We start from the raw sequence: 19425 nt of genomic DNA, 5'->3' as shown, positions 1-19425 counted from the left end.
GAAAGTTTGTAGTTAATAATTCATCTCTTTCTACCTTATGCCACAAACTTATCAATCAGCTCATGCTGTGGACCACTTCTAGAGGTCCAAGATGCTGATTTCTACAAAGAACGGATCCATATGCTCCACGACCGCTGGACTAAGTTTGTAAATGTAGGACAAATAAATGTGCTAGGTTTTCTAAAATTGACTCCTTCTACCTTAGGTCACAAACTTATCAATCACTCCTCGTATGTTAGGAACAGGATTTTTTGTAAAAGTAATAATCCCATGGAAGTTCCCTGTCATCGACGTTGTCTCATCTGCTGCACAAGAATGTTGGAGAGTGGAATATCCTGCTCTTTGGAAAATTGCTCAACACTACAAAGCATTGGTTGACCACCCATTATCCAAAATGTTTGGGGTCAGAAATGTTTCAGATTTTGGAATTTGAATTTTCAAATATATAATGAGATAGCTTGTGATCAAGCAACACTTTTGAAGTTATGTGCTACCAGTGAGCAATCTTTTGTTTTAAAAATGTTCATCCTATACATGTACTTAACACTAAAAATAATTTCATACTATTAATATAATAACAATATAATGTGTGCAGGGTAACTAGAGCAACACAGCAGCATTTGGAGAATACCTGAATCAGCTACTGAACAACAAATAGGCTCTCAGTCTCCACCCACAGCGCCGTAGTTTCATGGAAAGATTACAGTACACTGTATTTGTATTGTACTTGTTTCAGGTTTTATGTAAGATATATATATATTTTTTTTTTTAAATCACCATTGCAAACTTGTTCTGGTGTTTGATTTTTATCAGCGACCATCTCAGCAAACTTCTCTGATCAGCAAACACTATCTTTAAAATTTCTTAAATCTTTAAAAATTGAATGTTATGTTTTTCAGAAATTTCTGTAATCACCTTGCTGAATATTCAGAAATTCCTTCAATTTTCAATTGGTCATGATAGATTTTTGCTTGCTTCATGATCAGCATACCGTCAAGCAGCACGTGTTCACTGCCACTGATGAACACACTCTTTCAAGGTGATTTCAGAGCTTCATTTTTCACTTTATGCAGTGTTTTTCCATTCTTCTTTAAACTCTGTTCATTACTCATGAGGTCTCAGAACTCTGTGAAGCGCAGAGTCCGGTGCATTACTTGGGAAACTTCATGCCAACTTGTGGGATTTTCCATTTGTGGTGTCACGAAAATTCAAAGACAAAGTTCGGATTTCGGAGGTTTTCAGATTTGGGCATTTTGGATAAGGGGGTAATCGAACTGTACTGATTCCGACTTCCTATCTATTTTTACTTCCCTTGCAAATAACCTTTGACACATTGTCTAGGACGGGGGTCGGCAACCTGCGGCTCCCGAGCCACTTGTGGCTCTTTCACCTCTGTGCTGCGGCTCCCTGTGGCTTTGGGAAATAATTGGTCAGTATTTAATTAAAATGTATTTTATGTTAGTTTGTTAGCTTTTGAAATGTAATTATGGTGATCTTGTACAACCTAAGTGTAGCGACACATTTCCTGCCACATCCGAAACGGCTCACAATTAGCCAGCATTCCGGCTAAGGGAGATAGCCTACGGGGGTTTGTGAGTACGCGTCTTTTGCAGCATCTGCGTCCATGGGGGCTGGGTTGAGGGAGGCTTAAAAGCAAGGCTGTTTAGTTCGAATAAAGCTATCTTTGACTGCAGTTTACTGACACCGCTACAACGTGTTTTTATCGCTGGCTGTCCAGACGGAAGGTGCTGAAACGCTTTGTCGCGTGTCTGGAAGAAGTGAAAACTTTCCTGGGCAGCAAAGGGCTCACCTTTCCTGAGCTGGAACAGCCAGAGTGGCTGGAAAAGCTACACTTCATGGTAGACATGACAGCGCACCTGAACACGCTGAACACAGCTCTTCAGGGGAAAGGACGTACAGCCCTGCACATGTTGGAGGATGTTTTGGCATTCGAGCGCAAGTTGACAGTGCTTGCCAGAGATTTACAGAAAGGCACTTTGTCTCACTTCCCCAATTTGAGAGAGTTCAAACAAGGTCACTACATGATAATTTCGGAGTATTTACATTCTGCAATCATCGCAATGCAAACATCGTTTGGGAAACGCTTCTGTGAGTTCAGAGAGGAAAAAAACACATTATCCTTCCCGGTCACTCCCTTAAGCATCGATCCTTCCCTACTGAATACGACTGCATTGGCAGGTGTGAGTCAACCTGATCTTGAGATGGAACTGGCCGACATAGCCGACAAAGACATATGGGTGTCCAAGTTTAGACGCTTGACAGCAGACCTTGAAGATGTTGCCCGTCAGAAGGCCGTTCTTGCTCAGAAACACAAATGGAGTGATATTGAAAACCTCACAGATGACAGCTTGCGATCCTGTGTAAAGATGAAGGTGACATCATACAGCCCTGATGTGCAGACGCTGTGCGCTGAGGTCCAGGAGCAGAAATCCCATTAACCAAGTATGATAAATATTTTAATTGCCTATTATTTTACTTATATTCATATTTTTTCATTGTTCAGTGAAATAGTCCTTTCATTTTTCAGGATGACAGCTGGCTGACGTTATTTTTGGTTTGCTGCTGGCGGAAAATTTAAGTTCGGCGTTTTTCATAAATACAAGAAGGACTCAAATAGACATTGAATATTTTACTTAAAAGTAACTTTCAACCCAACGTCTTTTTTTCGGAGTTCAAAATGTTTTTGTTGCATGCAGAAATGTAATTTCGTTTTCTCTGCAGGAGTTCATCAATTTCATAAATGCAACACATTATAGTTTGTTTATACATAGCATAAAGGCAAAAAAAAACGTTGTATGCAGTGTTATTTCATTTTAAATGTCAAACGGGTTTTGCGGCTCCCAGTGTTTTCTTTTCTGTGGGAAACGGGTCCAAGTGGCTCTTTCAGTGGTAAAGGTTGCTGACCCCTGGTCTAGGAGAACTGACTCATCCAAACACAAAGCAAATTATTTTATTCTAAGTAATGTGTCTTCGACATTCTCAGACATTTCATCTCTTCAGCTTTGAAAAGAGCTGTCACTGAGAATTACTTTAATTATTTGGTCTGGAAACTTATGCAAAATCATACTCAGAACCTCTCTTACTGCTGGCAGCATCAGTTCTTCTCCAATTGTATGGGGCTTTCCAGATTTAACAATGAGCAAAGAAATGTTGTATGAAGCTCACAAACCATCACCATCTTGTTATGAAGTGCTAGCAAACATGTTTTTAAGTGTCCATTTCTGGAAGTTTTCACAAAATGACTGGAAATAAGCCAAGTTCTTGTTTGCTTTATCAAAGCGCATTCTCTTCAAATGTTCAAGGAGCCTGAACAGTTTCATTTCTTCATTTGAAAACAAAAGCTTTTTCACACAACAGACACATTGGCTGCTATTGGGTGCTTGGTGCTGGTATAAATCCACATTTCGGATACTCCATATTGTACTGTGTAAACGTCTTTTTCATTTGATCTTCTGCCATGTTTGATATGGATTAACTATGGTCCATAGTTTCTGCTTATGTACAACCTCAAGTCCAGTGATCAATAAACGGGAAAGTTATGACGTCATCTTAGCTCAGGCAAAACAGACCCTCTGCCTGAACATACGAAAATTGGAGCAGCACTATCTCAGTTGGACTGGAGAAATGCACTCAAGACCATTTGGAAAGGCAGATTCTGAACTTTACCCCATTGAATGCCAGAATTGCATCACTGCATGGTTAGGTTACGGAAATTGCACTAACACTGTACTACAGAAGTGAACAGCAATAATGTGTGGGCCAGGCCTGGAAATAACATGATTTCCTCAGTCCAGGTGTCTCACGATATGCCAAATACACAAGTATCACATTGTTTTTCAGTAACTACCAGTCACTTCAAGCAAAGTCTAATAGAACGGTGGGCTAGCGAGATATGATGTGATCATTTTATTCAAATATGAGGCACTGTGGATTAAATCCTTATAATAAGCAACTCATTTCTTAGATTAAACCTGCAATCTCTCAGGTTTAAAAAAAAAATTCTTTTTTGTATTTGCAGTTTGTCGTCTTTTGCACATTTCATTTCTCCATCCTGTTGGATGCGGCCTTTTATGGATTCCATTGCGTTTCAAGGTGAATCTCAAGGTTGTATATGGTGACACAATGTATATATACTTTGGTAATAAATTTACTTAGAACTTTGATAACACTAACTACATGAATTATATTTACTGAGGCAAGATGTTTCCCAAAACTAAATTTCTTAATCATTTGGCAGATTCAAGAATCTGATCCCCATGCGAGTACAATATGGTGAAATAAACACAAGTTCAATTTCTACAGAATTTGGAACTAGAATCAAGTAAACTGTAAGCAAAGACTTAAATCCCACATTGCTTAAATATTTGAAAAGGGTGTTAACTGAAAAATAGCACTAAACGATTCACTCTACTGCTCTCCTGCTGAATGCAAAGCAGATTCTACACCACTGAGTTTTGCAATGTCTCTGCCCTTTAGCAGAGCTTACAGCCCCAATCAGATGTCTGCGATTTTTGATTATTTCCCACCTTTTCTAAACTCAGTCAGGTGCGATAATGCAATGGAAGCTATTTGTACATAGGCTGCTCTGGTTTTTGTCTGCAAACTTCATGGAAATTTGCCCCGCTAATATGATGAAATTAATACTGAGGCTTTGGGCCTACTCTGGGGGTTTGGTTCGAAGGACTCGGTTTGGTTCAGAATGCTGTTGTTGCTCACTTCTATTGTTTATATGATTTGTGTTTTTCCTCTTTCTCTGTGGAACTCGTCTTAAAATTTTTTTTAAAACTTGGGTTCTTTCAGGTCTTTTGCTTTGTGATTGCCTGTTAGCAAACAAATCTCAAGGTTATATGATTTATACATTATTTGATAATAAATGCACTTTGAATCTGTGACTTTTATAAATTAATTGATGCCTTCTTATGTAATGGGAATTTTTTAATCCAAAGTACACTTAAATTCTACAACATGACAACTGACCCCAGGTTGGGAACCCCCGGTCTATGGACCCCTTGCTTAATGGTGTTGGACCACGACACAAGGGTTGGCAACCCCTGCAATAGATTGAGTTTGATGTTACTTTGATGTTAAGCCCCTTTTTAAAAAAAAATTAAACTATGCAAAATTTAAGCTACAATTTACACAAGTTTAAACACACAAAATCAGTACAATATTTTCATTACAGAATGTCAACATCTAACTAATTATCATATTAAAACAAGACCATACGCTGGCATTAAGTTGCTTTCACAGATTTTTCTTTGCAATCGAACTTCGCAACACAGATCATGGGATCCCAACCAGGAGAAAAAGTTATGCCTGTATATTTCAGAATCAGGTTTAATATCACTGGCTTATGACTCTCCCACCAGAGGAAACTACTCTCCACATCATCAAACTCTTTCACCATTTGATAAGTTTCAATTAGGTCGCCCCTCATCCTTCTGAATTCCAGTGAATACAGGACTCAGTTTGGTTCAGTGAATTGATTGCCTTGTCATATAAAGAGTGTTTGATGGCTCAGACACAGGACCAGAGCCATCAAACACTCTTCATATGACTAGGCAATCAATCCTGAATCACTTTTGTGAACATCCTTCGAACTCTCTCCAGTTTCAGCACATCCTTTCCAAGACAGGAGCCCAAAACTGCTCACAATGCTCCAAGTGAGGCCTCACCAGTGCTTTATAAAGTCTCAACTCTATATCCTTGCTTTTATATTCCAGTCCGCTTGAAACGAATAGTAACATTGCATTTGCCTTCCTCACCACAGACTCAACCTGCAAATTAACCTTTAGGGAATCCTGCTCAAGGACTCCCAAGACCTTCTGTGTCTCAAGTTTTTGTATTTTCTCTCCAGTTAGAAAGTAGCCAACCCTTTCTTTTCTTCTACCAAAGTGCATGACCATACACTTCCCAACACTATATTCCATCTGCCATTTTTTACCCATTCTCCTAATCCGAGTCCTTCTATAGCCTCACTACTCCCTCAAAACCACCTGCCCCTCCACCCATCTTCATATCATCTGCAAATTTTGTAATAAAGCCACATGCTGTACTGAATATGAAAGGACTAGGCCATGGTTTTGCCCGTTTACAACTGCATGGAGACAGTTGTCAGAGACGGTGTGGTGTGGCATCCAGGCTGGAATCTGTGCTGCCTCCCCCCCCCCATCCAAGTGTTCAATCAGGAGAAGACAAACTACATTGTGGTCGTCTGCAAATTTTGGTGGCATTGGATGGCTTGAGTTTGGACTCTTATTGAGTGGCTGTATCTTTCCATCTTATACATGCTATGTGTGCTTTGTACGTACGCAGACACTAAATTGTTAAATTAAACTAATTAATTTAGTACAAAAATAGAAATAAAGTGAGGTAGTGTTCATGGGTTCAATGTCCATTCAGAAATCTGATGGCAGAGGGGAAGAAGCTGTTCCTGAATTAGTGAGTGTGCGCCTTCATGCTGCTTCACCTCCTCCTGATGGTAGCAATGAGAACAAGGCACAAGCTGGGTGATGGGGGACCATATTGATAAACAACGCCTTTTTGAGGCATAACTCCTTTAAGATGTCCTAGATACGATGGAGTCTAATACCCACATTGGAGCAAATTTTCCAACTTTCTGCAGCTTACTTCGATTCTGTGCAGTCGCCCCCTCCCCCAGACCAGACGGTGATGCAGCCAGTTAGAATGCTCTCCACTGTACATCTGTAGAAATTTGAGGGGTTTTTTTAAGAGTCAAACCAAATCTCCTCAAACTCCTAATGAAATATAGCAGCTGCCGTGCCTTCTTTGTAGCTGCATCGATATGTCAGGTCCAGGTCAGATCCTCGGAGATATTGACACCCAGGAACTTCTGCTTGGACTTAGCCTCAGTTACGTGCCAGACACAGATTAGCATCTTTGTGTGAATTTTTCCAAATAATAAATTTATTTGCTGCCAGTTATCCTATAATATTTTGCTATATACTCAGAACAAGAGATGTCACTTACTGTACACTGGGACCACCCGTTTGTTCTCCTTCATTGTAGGTGTTGCAGATTTACAGATTACAGTACAGGGTGCTGAGAAATCCCATTTCTGGATTCTCGGAAATCGGTCTGTAATCCACTTATCACCGTGAGTTCTGTTGGGATTTAACCCTGGTTTATATTCCACAATTATCGTTGCGTTGTTACACGTTGTACTGCAGGTCACCTCCAGGGACTCCCCGAATTCCACCGCTTGGCGACTCGTATTCACCAGAACCTCAAATCCGTACACTTCATCTGCCAGAGAAACAATCACAATCAGTACCAGAACATTGAACTCATTTAAACAAAAGACATGATAAAAGTCATGGCACAGTTTTAAATTACCATCTCAGTAAGGCCACCAGTTCTTCAAAGGTAGGCGCCATTAATGTCCATCTGTTACCAGACAGAGCACACATACTCTACCGAGAGTCCCATGTTCATCTAAGCACAGGAGTTCCCAAGCATTTTGATGCTGTGGACCCTGTACCATTAACCAAGGGGTCCATGGACCCCCGATCTAGAATCTGCATTAACACAGCAGTTCAGTGATGGATTCTGCATTCAAAGACATGGAAGCTGTGAACTTTGGACACGTACTTCACCACAAACTCACCAAACGCATTATTTAGGAAATAGTTTAAGCCCAGGAGCCACCTGTCCCCACATGGGGTTCGGCCTATAACTCCACTCTCTGCAGCATGCAGCTTCTTCCTTCTCCCAGCTACGGTAACCAGCAGAAATAACCCGATTATAGCTACAAGAACAAGGGGTGGGGGAGGTAATTATGAAATTCCATGGTCCAATCTACATTTTGTGAATACCCAAGACAGATTGGAAATGAGAGTGGTTTCATGTGTGAAGGATTTTTAGAATAAATGGCAACTGATAGGCCTAAACCAGGAGCAGGAACTTATTGCCTTACATTTATATCTAATTAAGTGAAATACGGGGGCAGCACAATAGTGTAGTGCATTAGCACAACACTTTACAGTGCCGGTGACACGGGTGCAATTCCCACTGCTTCCCGTAAGGAGTTTGTACATTCCTGTTTCCTCGTTCTTCCATTCCTCCACGTACTCCAGTTTCCTCCTACAGATGTACTGGTTGGTAGGCTGATTTACCTTTAAAAATTGTCCCATGACTAAGCTCGGATTACATCGGGAGACGGCTCGCGGCGCAGCTTGAAGGGCCAATTCTGTGCTGTATCTTGATAAATTAATACATTTTCAATATTTTAAAATAATTTTTGCTGAGTGCAGACTTCAGAGGCAAATGTTCAAAGTACATGCATTACCGAAGTGTGTATACTACTTCAACACGTACAAGCTGGAGGAACTCAGCAGGTCGGGCAGCATCCATGGAAACGAGCAGTCAACGTTTCGAGCCGAGACCCTTCTTCAGAACTGAAGAGGGAGGGGGCAGGGGCCCTATAAAGCTGGGGGGGGGGGGAGGGGGGAAGAAGGCTGGTGGGTGTCAGGTTAAATACCATCTGGGTAGCCTCCAGTTCCTTGGCATGAACATTGAATTCTCCAACTTCTGGTAATTCCCTCCCTCTCCCTTCACCCATCCCAGTTTGACTCTGCCTCCTCCTCCAGCTGCCTATCACCTCTCTCATGATTCTGCCTTCTTCTACTACACAGTGCTTTCACCTTACATTCCTTCTTCACCTTTCCTGCCTGTCTCCTCCCCGGTTCCCCTCCCCCACCCCTTGATCTTTCCTCTGATTGGTTTTTAACCTGACACCCACCAGCCTTCTCCTTCCCACCCTCCCCCCACCTTCTTTATAGGGCCCCGGCCCCTGCCTCTTCAGTCCTAACAAAGGGTCTCAGCCTGAAACATTGACTGCTCATTTCCACAGATGCTGCCCGACCTGCTGAGTTCCTCCAGCTTGTTGTACGTGTTGATTTGACTGCAGCATCTGCAGTGTACTTCGTGTGTATACTATTTACAACCTGGAGGTTCATCTCCTTATAGGCAACCACAAAACAAAGAAACCATTAAAAAATAGCTGTGCAAACAATAAAAGTAAATAACATTCAGAACTAAAGTTCACGAAAGAGAGTCTGCAGTGGAAAGTAGTACATGTAATGTCTAAATATCTGCTACAAGATTTCCCCCATAACAGAGTATGGAACAAGGTCAGAGCAAGTGTACCTGGAGGACAAATAGTGAACCAGATTACTTGCTGGTTTCACGAAAGAACACATTGTCTGCAAATAAAATGTCAATTTTCAGAGAAGTTGGAAACCTGTAGTTATTGCTCTTCACTCAGTACAGCATCTGCGGAATTAAGAACTTGAGGACAGGACAGATACGAGTTTCAGGAGAACATTAGTAAACATCCAGAATTAGTGACTAAATGCCAGAAGAGCAAACCAGATAAATGAGAAAAATAAGATCATTTTTATAAGGTTCAGACTAAACAGTCCGAATACTCAAGTACAGTAAAGTCTGCAGAGGCTGGAAATCCAACGAAACACACACATGATGCTGGAGGAAATCAGTAGGTCGGACAGCATCTTTGGAAATGAACAAACAGTCGATCTTTCAGTATGAGACCCTTCTTCGGGACTCCACAGTTCCATAAGATATAGGAGCAGAATTAGGCCATTTGGCCTATCGAGTCTGCTCCACCATTTTACCATAGCTGATCTATTTTCCCTCTCAGCCACCATCTCCTGTCTTCTCCTCACCCTAACCAACCAAGAATCTATCAACCTCCGCCTTAAATATAGCCTATGACTTGGCCACCACAGTTGCCTTTGGCAACCAGTTCCACTCTCTGGCTAGTGAAATTCCTACTCATCTATTTTCTAAACAGACATCCTTACTCTGAGCATGTATCCTTGGGTCTTAGCCCCTCCACCCCATCTTGGGAAACATCCTCTCCATTCAGACCTTCCTCACTACCAACTCAAAAGAATACCACCAATATATACAATCCTAGTGCAAATGAGGCTGAAAGTTAATGCACATATATAACACGAGAATGTAACATGGATAAAAGTCCGGTGAGGAAAAGAAGAGGCAGCTGCACCATTTCTGGGACAGGAACCAATGGTACCATGCCTGATCAGAATGCATTTCCAGGGAGGACTCCTGCCCCATTACAATGGGGCCAACACAAGCTTGAATACACCTTCCACCAGGGCACTTTAGTAGCTAATCAAAAACAAAAAAATCTGCAGATGCAGGTCAGGCAGCATCTATAGAAAAGAGTAAACAATCAACGTTTTGGGCTGAGACCCTTCTTTAGGACTAAGGAGGAAGATAGAGGATGCCTGAATTCAAAGTGGGGACTGGACAGTAGGAGAAAGGGAAGGACGAGGGGACCCAGGGGAAAGTAATAGGCAGGTGAGAAGAGGCAAGAGAATGGAGGAATTTTGTTCACTGGAGGAGAAATCGATATTCATACCATCTGCAGCTTGCTGGACCAAATACTGAGTTCTCCAACTTTAGCTATCTTGCTCTCTCTACATCAGACATAGCATTTTCCACTGAAATTATTCATCTGTGATAATAGTTCTGTTTCTCTATTTGGTATGGCCTTGACTGCTGGACACATCTCTCAGCTCTGCTATTAACAGTAGACAACAGACAAAAAAAAAGAATAATCACCCTCCAATTACCAGATTAAATCAGATCTCATCCAATCAGAGATATTCCCTCTGTCCTATCCAAGTCTCCTTCCAGCCTTTTCTGCAATTCAAAATTAACCCATTTCTTCTCCCTTCCATTCTGACAAAGGGTTTTTAGTTTTTTCTTCTCACAGATGCTGCCTGAGCTGGTGAGTACTTCAAGCATTTTTATCTTTACTCAAGTCTAGATGTATCAGACGTCATCCATGGTTAGGGTCTGTCACATTTTCAATCCGTATGATATGAAACCTTTCCACAAGAACACAAGCAAGCAGGAGGTCACCAGACACCTCAAACCATTTCCATCATTCAGTATGATCTATGTTGACCTGTCTTAATTCCCATCTTCTTCAATTCTCTGAACTTTCAAATATTTATCTATCCCCGCCTTAAATATACCTCACATTCGAGCATCCACCACTTTGGAGGCAGAAGATTCCAGAGATTCATTATTCTCCTCAGTGCCAGCATCAGGGAGGAGGTACAAGCGCCCAAAGGCACACACTCAACGATTCAGGAATAGCTTCTTCCTCTCTGCCATCACACATCTGAATGGACATTGAATCCAGGAACACTACCTCACCATGCTGGTCTTTCCTTTCTGCCCCACTTATTTAAAAAAATACATGTTAATTTACTGTAAATTACACTGGGGTTCACTCCTGTACCTAATAGTGGTCACTGAGCGCATGTGTTAGTGGGTGGAGGTGTTGATCAACATTACTGCTTGGGGAAAGTAACCGTTTTTGAGTCGGGTGTTCCCGGTGTGGGTGCCACATAGCCTCTCCTCACTGACGCGAGTGGGACAAGCAGTCCATGAGCAGGGTGGGTGGGATCCCTCATGACATTCATTGCTGGCCTTTTCCCAGCATCTTTCTGTTTGTATTTTCTTGATGATGGGTAAGCCAGTGCCAGTGATGCAATGGGCAGACGACTACCTGTGGTAGAATTTTTCCTGTCTGATGCAATGTCATTTCTGTACCAATACAGCAATTCACAATGTGCTCGACCATCTATCTGTTGAACACTGCAAGTATTGATGTGCATAGTCCAGTCTCCCCAGAGAGCAGAGGTACTGGCGAGTTCTCTTGATTGTGTCAACCTTTCATAGAAAATATTGACTTGGCTTGATAACATCTCCACCTCCCTGCACACTACTTATGTTTCCTTTGTTTACTTACCCTAGCACTTAGCCAAACTAACAAAGCTCCCACACCCACTGCTCAGTTTTGAGGCAGAGTTCCACTTTGGTCCATCCTATCCAGCTACAAGAGCTTCTTCCACATCTTTACAGTATCAAGTAAAGTAACATCATGCTAGGGGGGGTGCTTTAAAGTAGCAGGGACTGGAAGTCTGGTGCAGACTGATCAGATTCAGGTCTATTATCACCTGCATGTGACATGAAATTTGTAAACTTAGCAGAGCAGTTCAATGCAATACATACTCTAGCAGAGAGAGAAAAAATAAATAAAATAATAAATAAACAAGTAAATCAATTACATATATTGAATAGATTATTTAAAAATGTGCAAAATCAGAACAAAAAGTGAGGTAGTGTCCAAAGCTTCAAAGTCCATTTAGGAGTTGGATGGCCTAGGGGGAAGAAGCTGTTCCTGAATCGCTGAGTGTGTGCCTTCAGGCTTCTGTACCTCCCACCTGATGGTAACAGTGAGAAAAGGGCATGCCCTGGGTGCTGGCGGTCCTTAATAATGGACGCTGCTTTTCTGAGACACCGCTCCCTAAAGATGAATGCAGCTAAATAGAGGGATTCTCGATAAAAGCCTGCTAGAAAGCTTAAACTGGGGAAGAAGCTGGTCTTTCAGCAGGACAATGACACAAAGCACACTGGAGTGGCTTCAAATAAAGAAAATTAATGTCCTTGAGTAACTCAGTCAGTCCTGACCTTAACTCAATCAAACATCTCTGGCAAGACCTCAAGATTGCTATCACCGCTCCCCAACTAATCTGGCACAGCTTGAACAATTTTGCAAGGGGGAATGGGCACATATTACTCCATCACATCGTACAAAGATAATAAGAGACTTATACAAAACGATTAGTGGTTGTAACAGTTGCAAGAGGTGGTTCAACTAAGTACGGGGGGGGGGGTGAATATTTTTGAACTGCTGACATTTCAGTTTTTGTATTTTTAGTTTTTCATGCTTCACTATTTTCCCTGTTTATTTTTGGCTCCACCGTGAAAAATGGAGCATGAAATTCACAAATAAAAATTCTCAATTAAATTAATCAAAATCCCTGGTTGTAATACTCAATGTGCACAAAAGGTTGGGGGCTGAATATTTTTTCAAGGCATTGTATCTCCCAGTTTGTTTTGGTATCACATGCAAATTTTCTATGAAAAAACATTTTCTCCTTTCTTGTGAGTCATAGTCAAACTGCACAGAAAGAGGTCCTCAGCTGAACTGGTCCATGCCTATCTAAGCCAGACCCATTCGACTGCATTTGGCCCATATCCTTCTAAACCAGGGATTCCCAACCTTTTTGATTCCATCCTCATCACACTCTACAGGGGTTGCATTGAGCATCCTGAGCAGCTGCATCACTGATGGTTCAGAAATTGCTCTGTCTCAGATCGCAAGACCCTGCAGCGGATAGTGAGAAGATCATCAGGGTCTCTCTTCCCGCCATTACAGACATTTACACTACATGCTGCATCCGCAAAGCAAACAGCATTATGAAGGACCCCACGCACCCCTCATACAATCTCTTCTCCCTCCTGCCGTCTGGGTAAAAGGCACCAAAGCATTCAGGCTCTCACAACCAGACTATGTAGAAGTTTCTTCCCCCAAGCTATCAGACTCCTCAGTACCCAGAGCCTGGACTGTCACCAACTTGCTGCCCTCTACTGTGCCTATTGTCTTGTTTATTATTTATTGAAATGCCTGCACTGTTTTGTGCACATCATGCAGTCCTGGGTAGGTCTGTAGTCTAGTGTAGTTTTTTTTTGTGTTGTTTTTACATAGTTCAGTGTAGTTTTTGTACTGTTTCATGTAGCAACATGGTCCTGAAAAACGTTCTCATTTTTACTGTGTACTGTACCAGCAGTTACGGTCAAAATGACAATAAAAAGTGACTTGACTTGACTTCATGAACCAATACTATTAAGCAAAAGGGGTTCATGGACCTCAGGTTGGGAACCCCTGTTCTGAACCTTTCCTATTCATATTCCTGTGCAAATATCTTTAAATGTTGTGAATGTACCTGCCCAACTGTACCTCTGGCAGTTTGTTCCATCAATTGACCATAGCCTGGGTGAAAAAATTGTCCCTCAAGTTTCTGTAAAATTTCTCCCTTCCCACCTATAACCTCTGTTCTCTTGATCTGGATTTCCCCAACACTGGGAAAATGGCAGTGTATATATAGATATACCTTATCTATATCTCTCACAATTCTTTACACCTCTACAAGACCTCCCTTCATTCTTCTGTCCAGTCTACTCAGTGTAGCTGGGTGTGTACTCAAATGCCAGTGCCTTTGACCTCTCTCTATAACCTAATCCCTGCTGGCAACACCCTCAAACCTTTTCTGCACTTCCTTATTGCAGAGTGACCAGAACTGAACACAACAATCCAAATATTGCCTCAGCAACATCTTCTACAACTACAACATAACACCCCAACTTCTACATGCCCTGACTGATGAAGAGCAGCATGCCAAAAGCCTCATCAGCTTGTCTACCTGTGACACCACATTCAAGGAAACACGTACCTGTACTCCTAGCTCCCTCCGTTTTGCAACACTCCCCAGAAGCCTACCAACAACTCTGAAAGTAGTAACATGATTTGTCTTTCCAAAATGCACTTATCGGAATTGATTTTTTTGGTCTTTTGCTGCCTGGTCCAAAAGGCTTTCCAGTTTTTGTGTGCTTAGCCCACTGCTTTACTCTCTCTACACCTATGACTCTCTGGCTAGGCACAGCTCAAGTGCCATCTATAAATTTGCTGACAATACAACTATTGTTGGCAAAATTTCAGATGGTGACAAGAGGTTGTATAGCAGCAAGCTAATTGAGTGTTGTCACAGCAACAACCTTGCACCCACCATCAGTAAGACCAAAGAAATTATTGTGGGGTTCAGAAAGGGTAAGACAAATGGAACACACACCAGTCCTCAGAGGGATCAGAAGTAGAAAGAGTGAGCAGATCAAAATTCCAGTATGTTAATGTCACTGAGGATCTATTCTGGAGCCAACAGCTACAGAGAAGGCATGACGGTGGCTATATAGGGATTTGAGAAGATTTTGTATGTCACCACAAACACTAAAAAACAAATGTGCCATGGAGAGCATTCTAACTGGGCAGTATCACCATCTGGTATTGGGGGCAGTGGGGGGGGGGTGCTACTGCACGGGATCGAAGTAAGTTAATGCAGAGTTGTAAACTTAGTCAGCTCCACCATGAGCACTGTAGTATCCTGGACATCTTCAAGGAGCAATGTCTCAAAAAGGTGGCATCCATCAATATGGACCCCCATATTGATCATCATCCAGGTCATGACTTGCTCTCATTACTACCATCAGGAGGAAGGTACAGAAGCCCAAAGACACACATTTAATGATCCAGAAACAGTTTCTTCCTGCATGAACATTACATCACTATATTTTTCTTTCTATTTGTGCACTGCTTTTCAAACTATATATATTGTTTTCTTCCTCTATTATTATCTACTGAAGTCACAGTCAACAAACTTCACAACATATATTGGTGATATTAAACCTGATTCTGATTCCTGTGGCACCAACTCTGCCCTACTTTTCAATTTAACAATATTCTCAATCTCCTCTGTAAACCACAGGCTGTGGGTTCCTCAGGGAGCCCCTCTTTCTAATTGAGGCAATCCTGCTGAATGTAGACCTCCTGTGTGACTGTCTGCCACTGTTCCACCTACTGACCTGTCTCATCACTTCTTTCCCCCAGTCCGTCTCATTGTGCACTCAATGGCCACATTAGTAGGAACCTGCTGTACCTAACAAAGTGGCCACTGAACGCATGTTAATGGTCTTCTGCCTCTGTAGCCCATCCACTTCAAGGTCTGACGTGCTGTGCATTCAGAGATACTCTTCTGCACACACAGTTGTAATGCCCGGTTATTTGAGTTACTGTCACCTCCTGTCAGCTTGAACCAGTCTAACCATTCTCTTTTGACCTCTCTCACTATCAAGGAGTTTTTGCCAACAGAACTGCCACTCAGTGTTTTTTTTTGGGGGGGGGGGGAGATTGCACCATCCTCTGCAAACTGTAGAGACTGTTAAGTGTTGAAATCTCAGGGGATCAGAAGTTTCTGAGATACTCAAGCCACCTTGTCTGGCACCAATAATCACTCCTTGGTCAAAGTCTCTCAGATCACATTTCCTCCCCATTCTGATATTTGGTCTGAACAACTGAATCTCCTGACAGCGCCCTCATGCATTGACTAGCCGCTACAGGATTGGCTGATTAGATATTTATATTAATTAGCAGGTGCACCAACTACATTTGGAATGCCATGTGGAGTTCTGGTCACCTCTCCGCAGGAAGGGTGTAATAAAGATCGACAAGAGATTCTGCAGACGCTGGAGTTCTAGAGCAGCACAGACAATTCTGGAGGAGGTCAACAAGTTGAGCAGCGTCTGTAGATGGGAACGGACAGTCAACATGTCAGGCCGGGGTGCTTCATTATTAGGCTTAGTGGTGGCGGTTGGAAGGTGGGGGGGGGAGATGCCAGAGTTGGAAGATGGAGGAAAGGGAGGAGTACTGGCTAGCAGATGCTGGGTGAGGATCAGGTGGTGGGTGGGGGGGGGTTGAAATAAGAAGCTGGGAGCAGATTTGGGGGTAAGGAGATAAAGGACTGAAGAGGAGAGTCTGGTGGGAAGGAGAGTGGACGTGGGGAAGAGGGGAACCAGAGGGCGGTGATGAGGGAAGCGAAGGAGTGAGAAACCCACTGGAAATGAGAGAAAATAAAGGGTGGGGAGGGAGAAGAATGTTCCCAGGACTAGTAGGGTTTGAGTTAATAAGGAGAGGCTGGATAACGTGTGTCCCTTGTTTTACCTGGAGTGTAAGAGGCTGGGAAGTAAACTTGCAGATATTCATAAAATCACAAAGGGCACAGATAGTCCAATCACAAATGAGACAATCGTAGATGCTGGAAATCCAAGCAACACGCGTGCATTAGGGTTAGAGTCCTTCTGAACGGTCTCAACTCAAAATGTTGACTGTACTCTTTTTCCACAGATGCTGCCTAGAAGTGAGAGAGGGAAGGATTTAAAGGAGATCTGAGGGGTAAGCACAGGGTGGTGAGTAGGTAGAATAGATGTGGGTACAATTCGAATGGTTATCAGGCATTTCAACAGGTACATGGGGCGGCTTAGTATCTCAATAAATTTAAATAATACTGCCGTCACTTTGTTTAATTGCCCATGTTTTACCTTGAAATCAGTGACTATGGTCTGGAGATGAACACCCTCAAAATGCATCTGGAATTCTGGCATATTCCCATCACTTGGATCTCCAATCACAAGAGATCTCATTGATCCTTTCTCATTAGTCATATCAAATCTTCCAAGTTCTGTAAAACACTGTTCCAAGTAACAAATCCCATCATAATTCCACGTATCTTCATCTGTTGAGTTCATTAAATCAACATGTAGATTCAAATTCCCCATGCTTTGCGCAATTTCCTTTAAAACGCAACAAAAATTCCTCGGTAGTTCCCCATTCACTGAAACTTAGAAACCCTACAGCGTAATACTGGCCCTTCGGCCCACAAAGCTGCGCCGAACATATCCTTACCTGAGAAATTACCTAGGGTTACCCATAGCCCCCTATTTTTCTGAGCTCCATCTACCTGCCCAGAGTCTCTTAATAGACCTCATCGCATCATAACCGGCTCTACCGAGGATTCACAGTTTGACATTCTACTGACAACTCCCTCCTGTGCCGTGTTCTTCAACACACGAGGGCAGCTGGTCTCCCGCCAAAATCTCTACCACCTCACGGGCGACGGCAGAGGCGGCTCTGTTGCTGTCCATTTTGTCCGAGGCTTGAAGGCAATCGGACGGGCCGAGTGGGCTCCCCAGCCGCCCGCTCAACCGTCGTGTGGCGGGTCCAAGCCAAGTTCGGTCCGGGACTCTGGAAGGGAGTTGAATTCTCCTCGCCGCTCGCCCGGAGAACAGGGCGGGCTGCTTGGATTGTGATTGTAAGTTAATCGAACTCGCCATCTCCCGCCCGGGTGTGCGGCGAGCCGGCGAAGTCCGGCAGCGGGGAGGGGGCACAAGTTTTCCCACAGTCAGGGAGACGGGCGCCGGGCGGTCCCGCAGGACGGCTGTGTACACCGAAGTAACCCGCGGCACAGCTCCGTCCAGGCCGGGCCACGCCACCCGGTCCAGAGGCACAATCAGCCCCCAAGACAGCACAGAACTTCAACTAAAGCAGATCTGCTGAAACCTCGAGTCAAACGAATCCTCTCCCACCCGCTCTTCACATAAGGCAAAAATGCAGTTTTTGATATTAAAAAGGAAAGGAAAGCATACAACCAATTATAAACCTTAAGCCATAATTACATGGTTAAGTACACAAGAGCACGATAAAAAGTTTATACTAACTTGTTAGTCTGAGAATCAAAATAAAAAGGAATTTCCCGCATGCAGGGAATGTAAAACCCATGTCTCTGGCGCCGAGTCGACGTGATCGCTGCTCTTCCAACTTGGAAACTGCGCTCACCGAACCAAGCTGCTAATAGAAATGGCCTTTTATAATCTCCCGGAAACTATTTAAAAACCAGTTGCGGAGAAAGCCCCGAGTAAAAATTCCGTTGTACGATTCAAAGTTTGATCCGCTCCACGAAGAATGTTTCAATCGGCAGCGATGCTCACACGGGGAAACTCCAAATAACATTCAGTATTTAAGACACGCCCCCTCAGGTTGATAGTTCAACACCAAAGTGGCGATGACCAGTGCTGAGAGGAATGTTCAGACTGCCAACCGCTTTCCTGTATCAGTGAAATGTTCACATTCATCCTGGGATTTATCCCGAGTTCAAAGCACAGGGTGCGATGATTTCATCTGGATTCGTATCATTAACAACTCTCCCGCCCCGCCCCCCCATTACATTAACCCTCTCCTCTCCCCCACATTCCTATCACATCAATCCCTCCTCACCACTACTCCCCTCCCATTCTCACCATCCCTGTTGCTCCTTACACTAACCCCTCCTCTGCAATCTCCATATCCATCCGCACTCTCACCCACGGTTAACTCCCTCGCCCACATATTCCCATCATATTAACCCCAGCACCTCCAGATTCCAATTACATTAACCCCTCACCTACTTAAAGTTTACTTAAACCATAAGATATAGGAGCAGAAGTAGGCCATTCGGCCCATTGAGTCTGCTCCACCATTCAATCATGGTCTGATCCAATTCTTCCAGTCATCCCCACTCCCCTGCTTTCACCCCATACCCTTTGATGCCCTGGCTAATCAAGAACCTATCTGCCTTAAATACACCCAGTGACTTGGTCTCCACAGCCGCTCGTGGCAACAAATTCCGCAGATGTACCACCCTCCGACTAAAGTAATTTCTCCGTATCTCAGTTCTAAACGGACGTCCTTCAATCCTGAAATCATACCCAAGTGCTAGAACTCCCTACCATGGGAAATAACTTTGCCCAATCTAATCTGTTCAGGCCTTTTAACATTCTGAATGTTTCTATGACATCCCCCCTCATTCTCCTGAACTCCAGGGAATACAGCCC

The 19425-nt window shown here is 43.1% G+C and overlaps 1 protein-coding gene and 1 long non-coding RNA gene across 2 annotated transcripts in view; both read right to left on the bottom strand.

Annotated features, from left to right (window-relative positions):
- The window catches only part of LOC132406504 (intercellular adhesion molecule 5-like), a 37688-nt gene extending 29515 nt beyond the window's left edge, over positions 1-8173 (bottom strand). The window contains exons 1-2 of the mRNA XM_059992271.1: positions 8157-8173; positions 7012-7287 (exon numbers count right to left, since the gene is read on the bottom strand). Of these exons, the coding sequence (XP_059848254.1) occupies positions 7012-7045 (34 nt within the window). The 5' untranslated portion in view covers positions 7046-7287; positions 8157-8173. The remainder of the gene's footprint in view (positions 1-7011; positions 7288-8156) is intronic.
- Positions 8174-16464: 8291 nt separating this feature from the next.
- On the bottom strand, positions 16465-18719 carry LOC132406505 (uncharacterized). The gene is made up of 3 exons (XR_009516186.1): positions 18274-18719; positions 17098-17247; positions 16465-16910 (listed from the first exon to the last, which is right to left on the bottom strand). It is a non-coding gene; the product is annotated as an uncharacterized LOC132406505 (long non-coding RNA).
- Between the last annotated feature and the right edge of the window lie 706 nt (positions 18720-19425).

The sequence above is a fragment of the Hypanus sabinus genome, chromosome 16, assembly GCF_030144855.1.
Source record: "Hypanus sabinus isolate sHypSab1 chromosome 16, sHypSab1.hap1, whole genome shotgun sequence".
NCBI lineage: Eukaryota > Metazoa > Chordata > Chondrichthyes > Myliobatiformes > Dasyatidae > Hypanus > Hypanus sabinus.
Note: the sequence above shows the minus strand (reverse complement) of the source record. Positions and strands in the feature narration are given on the sequence as shown.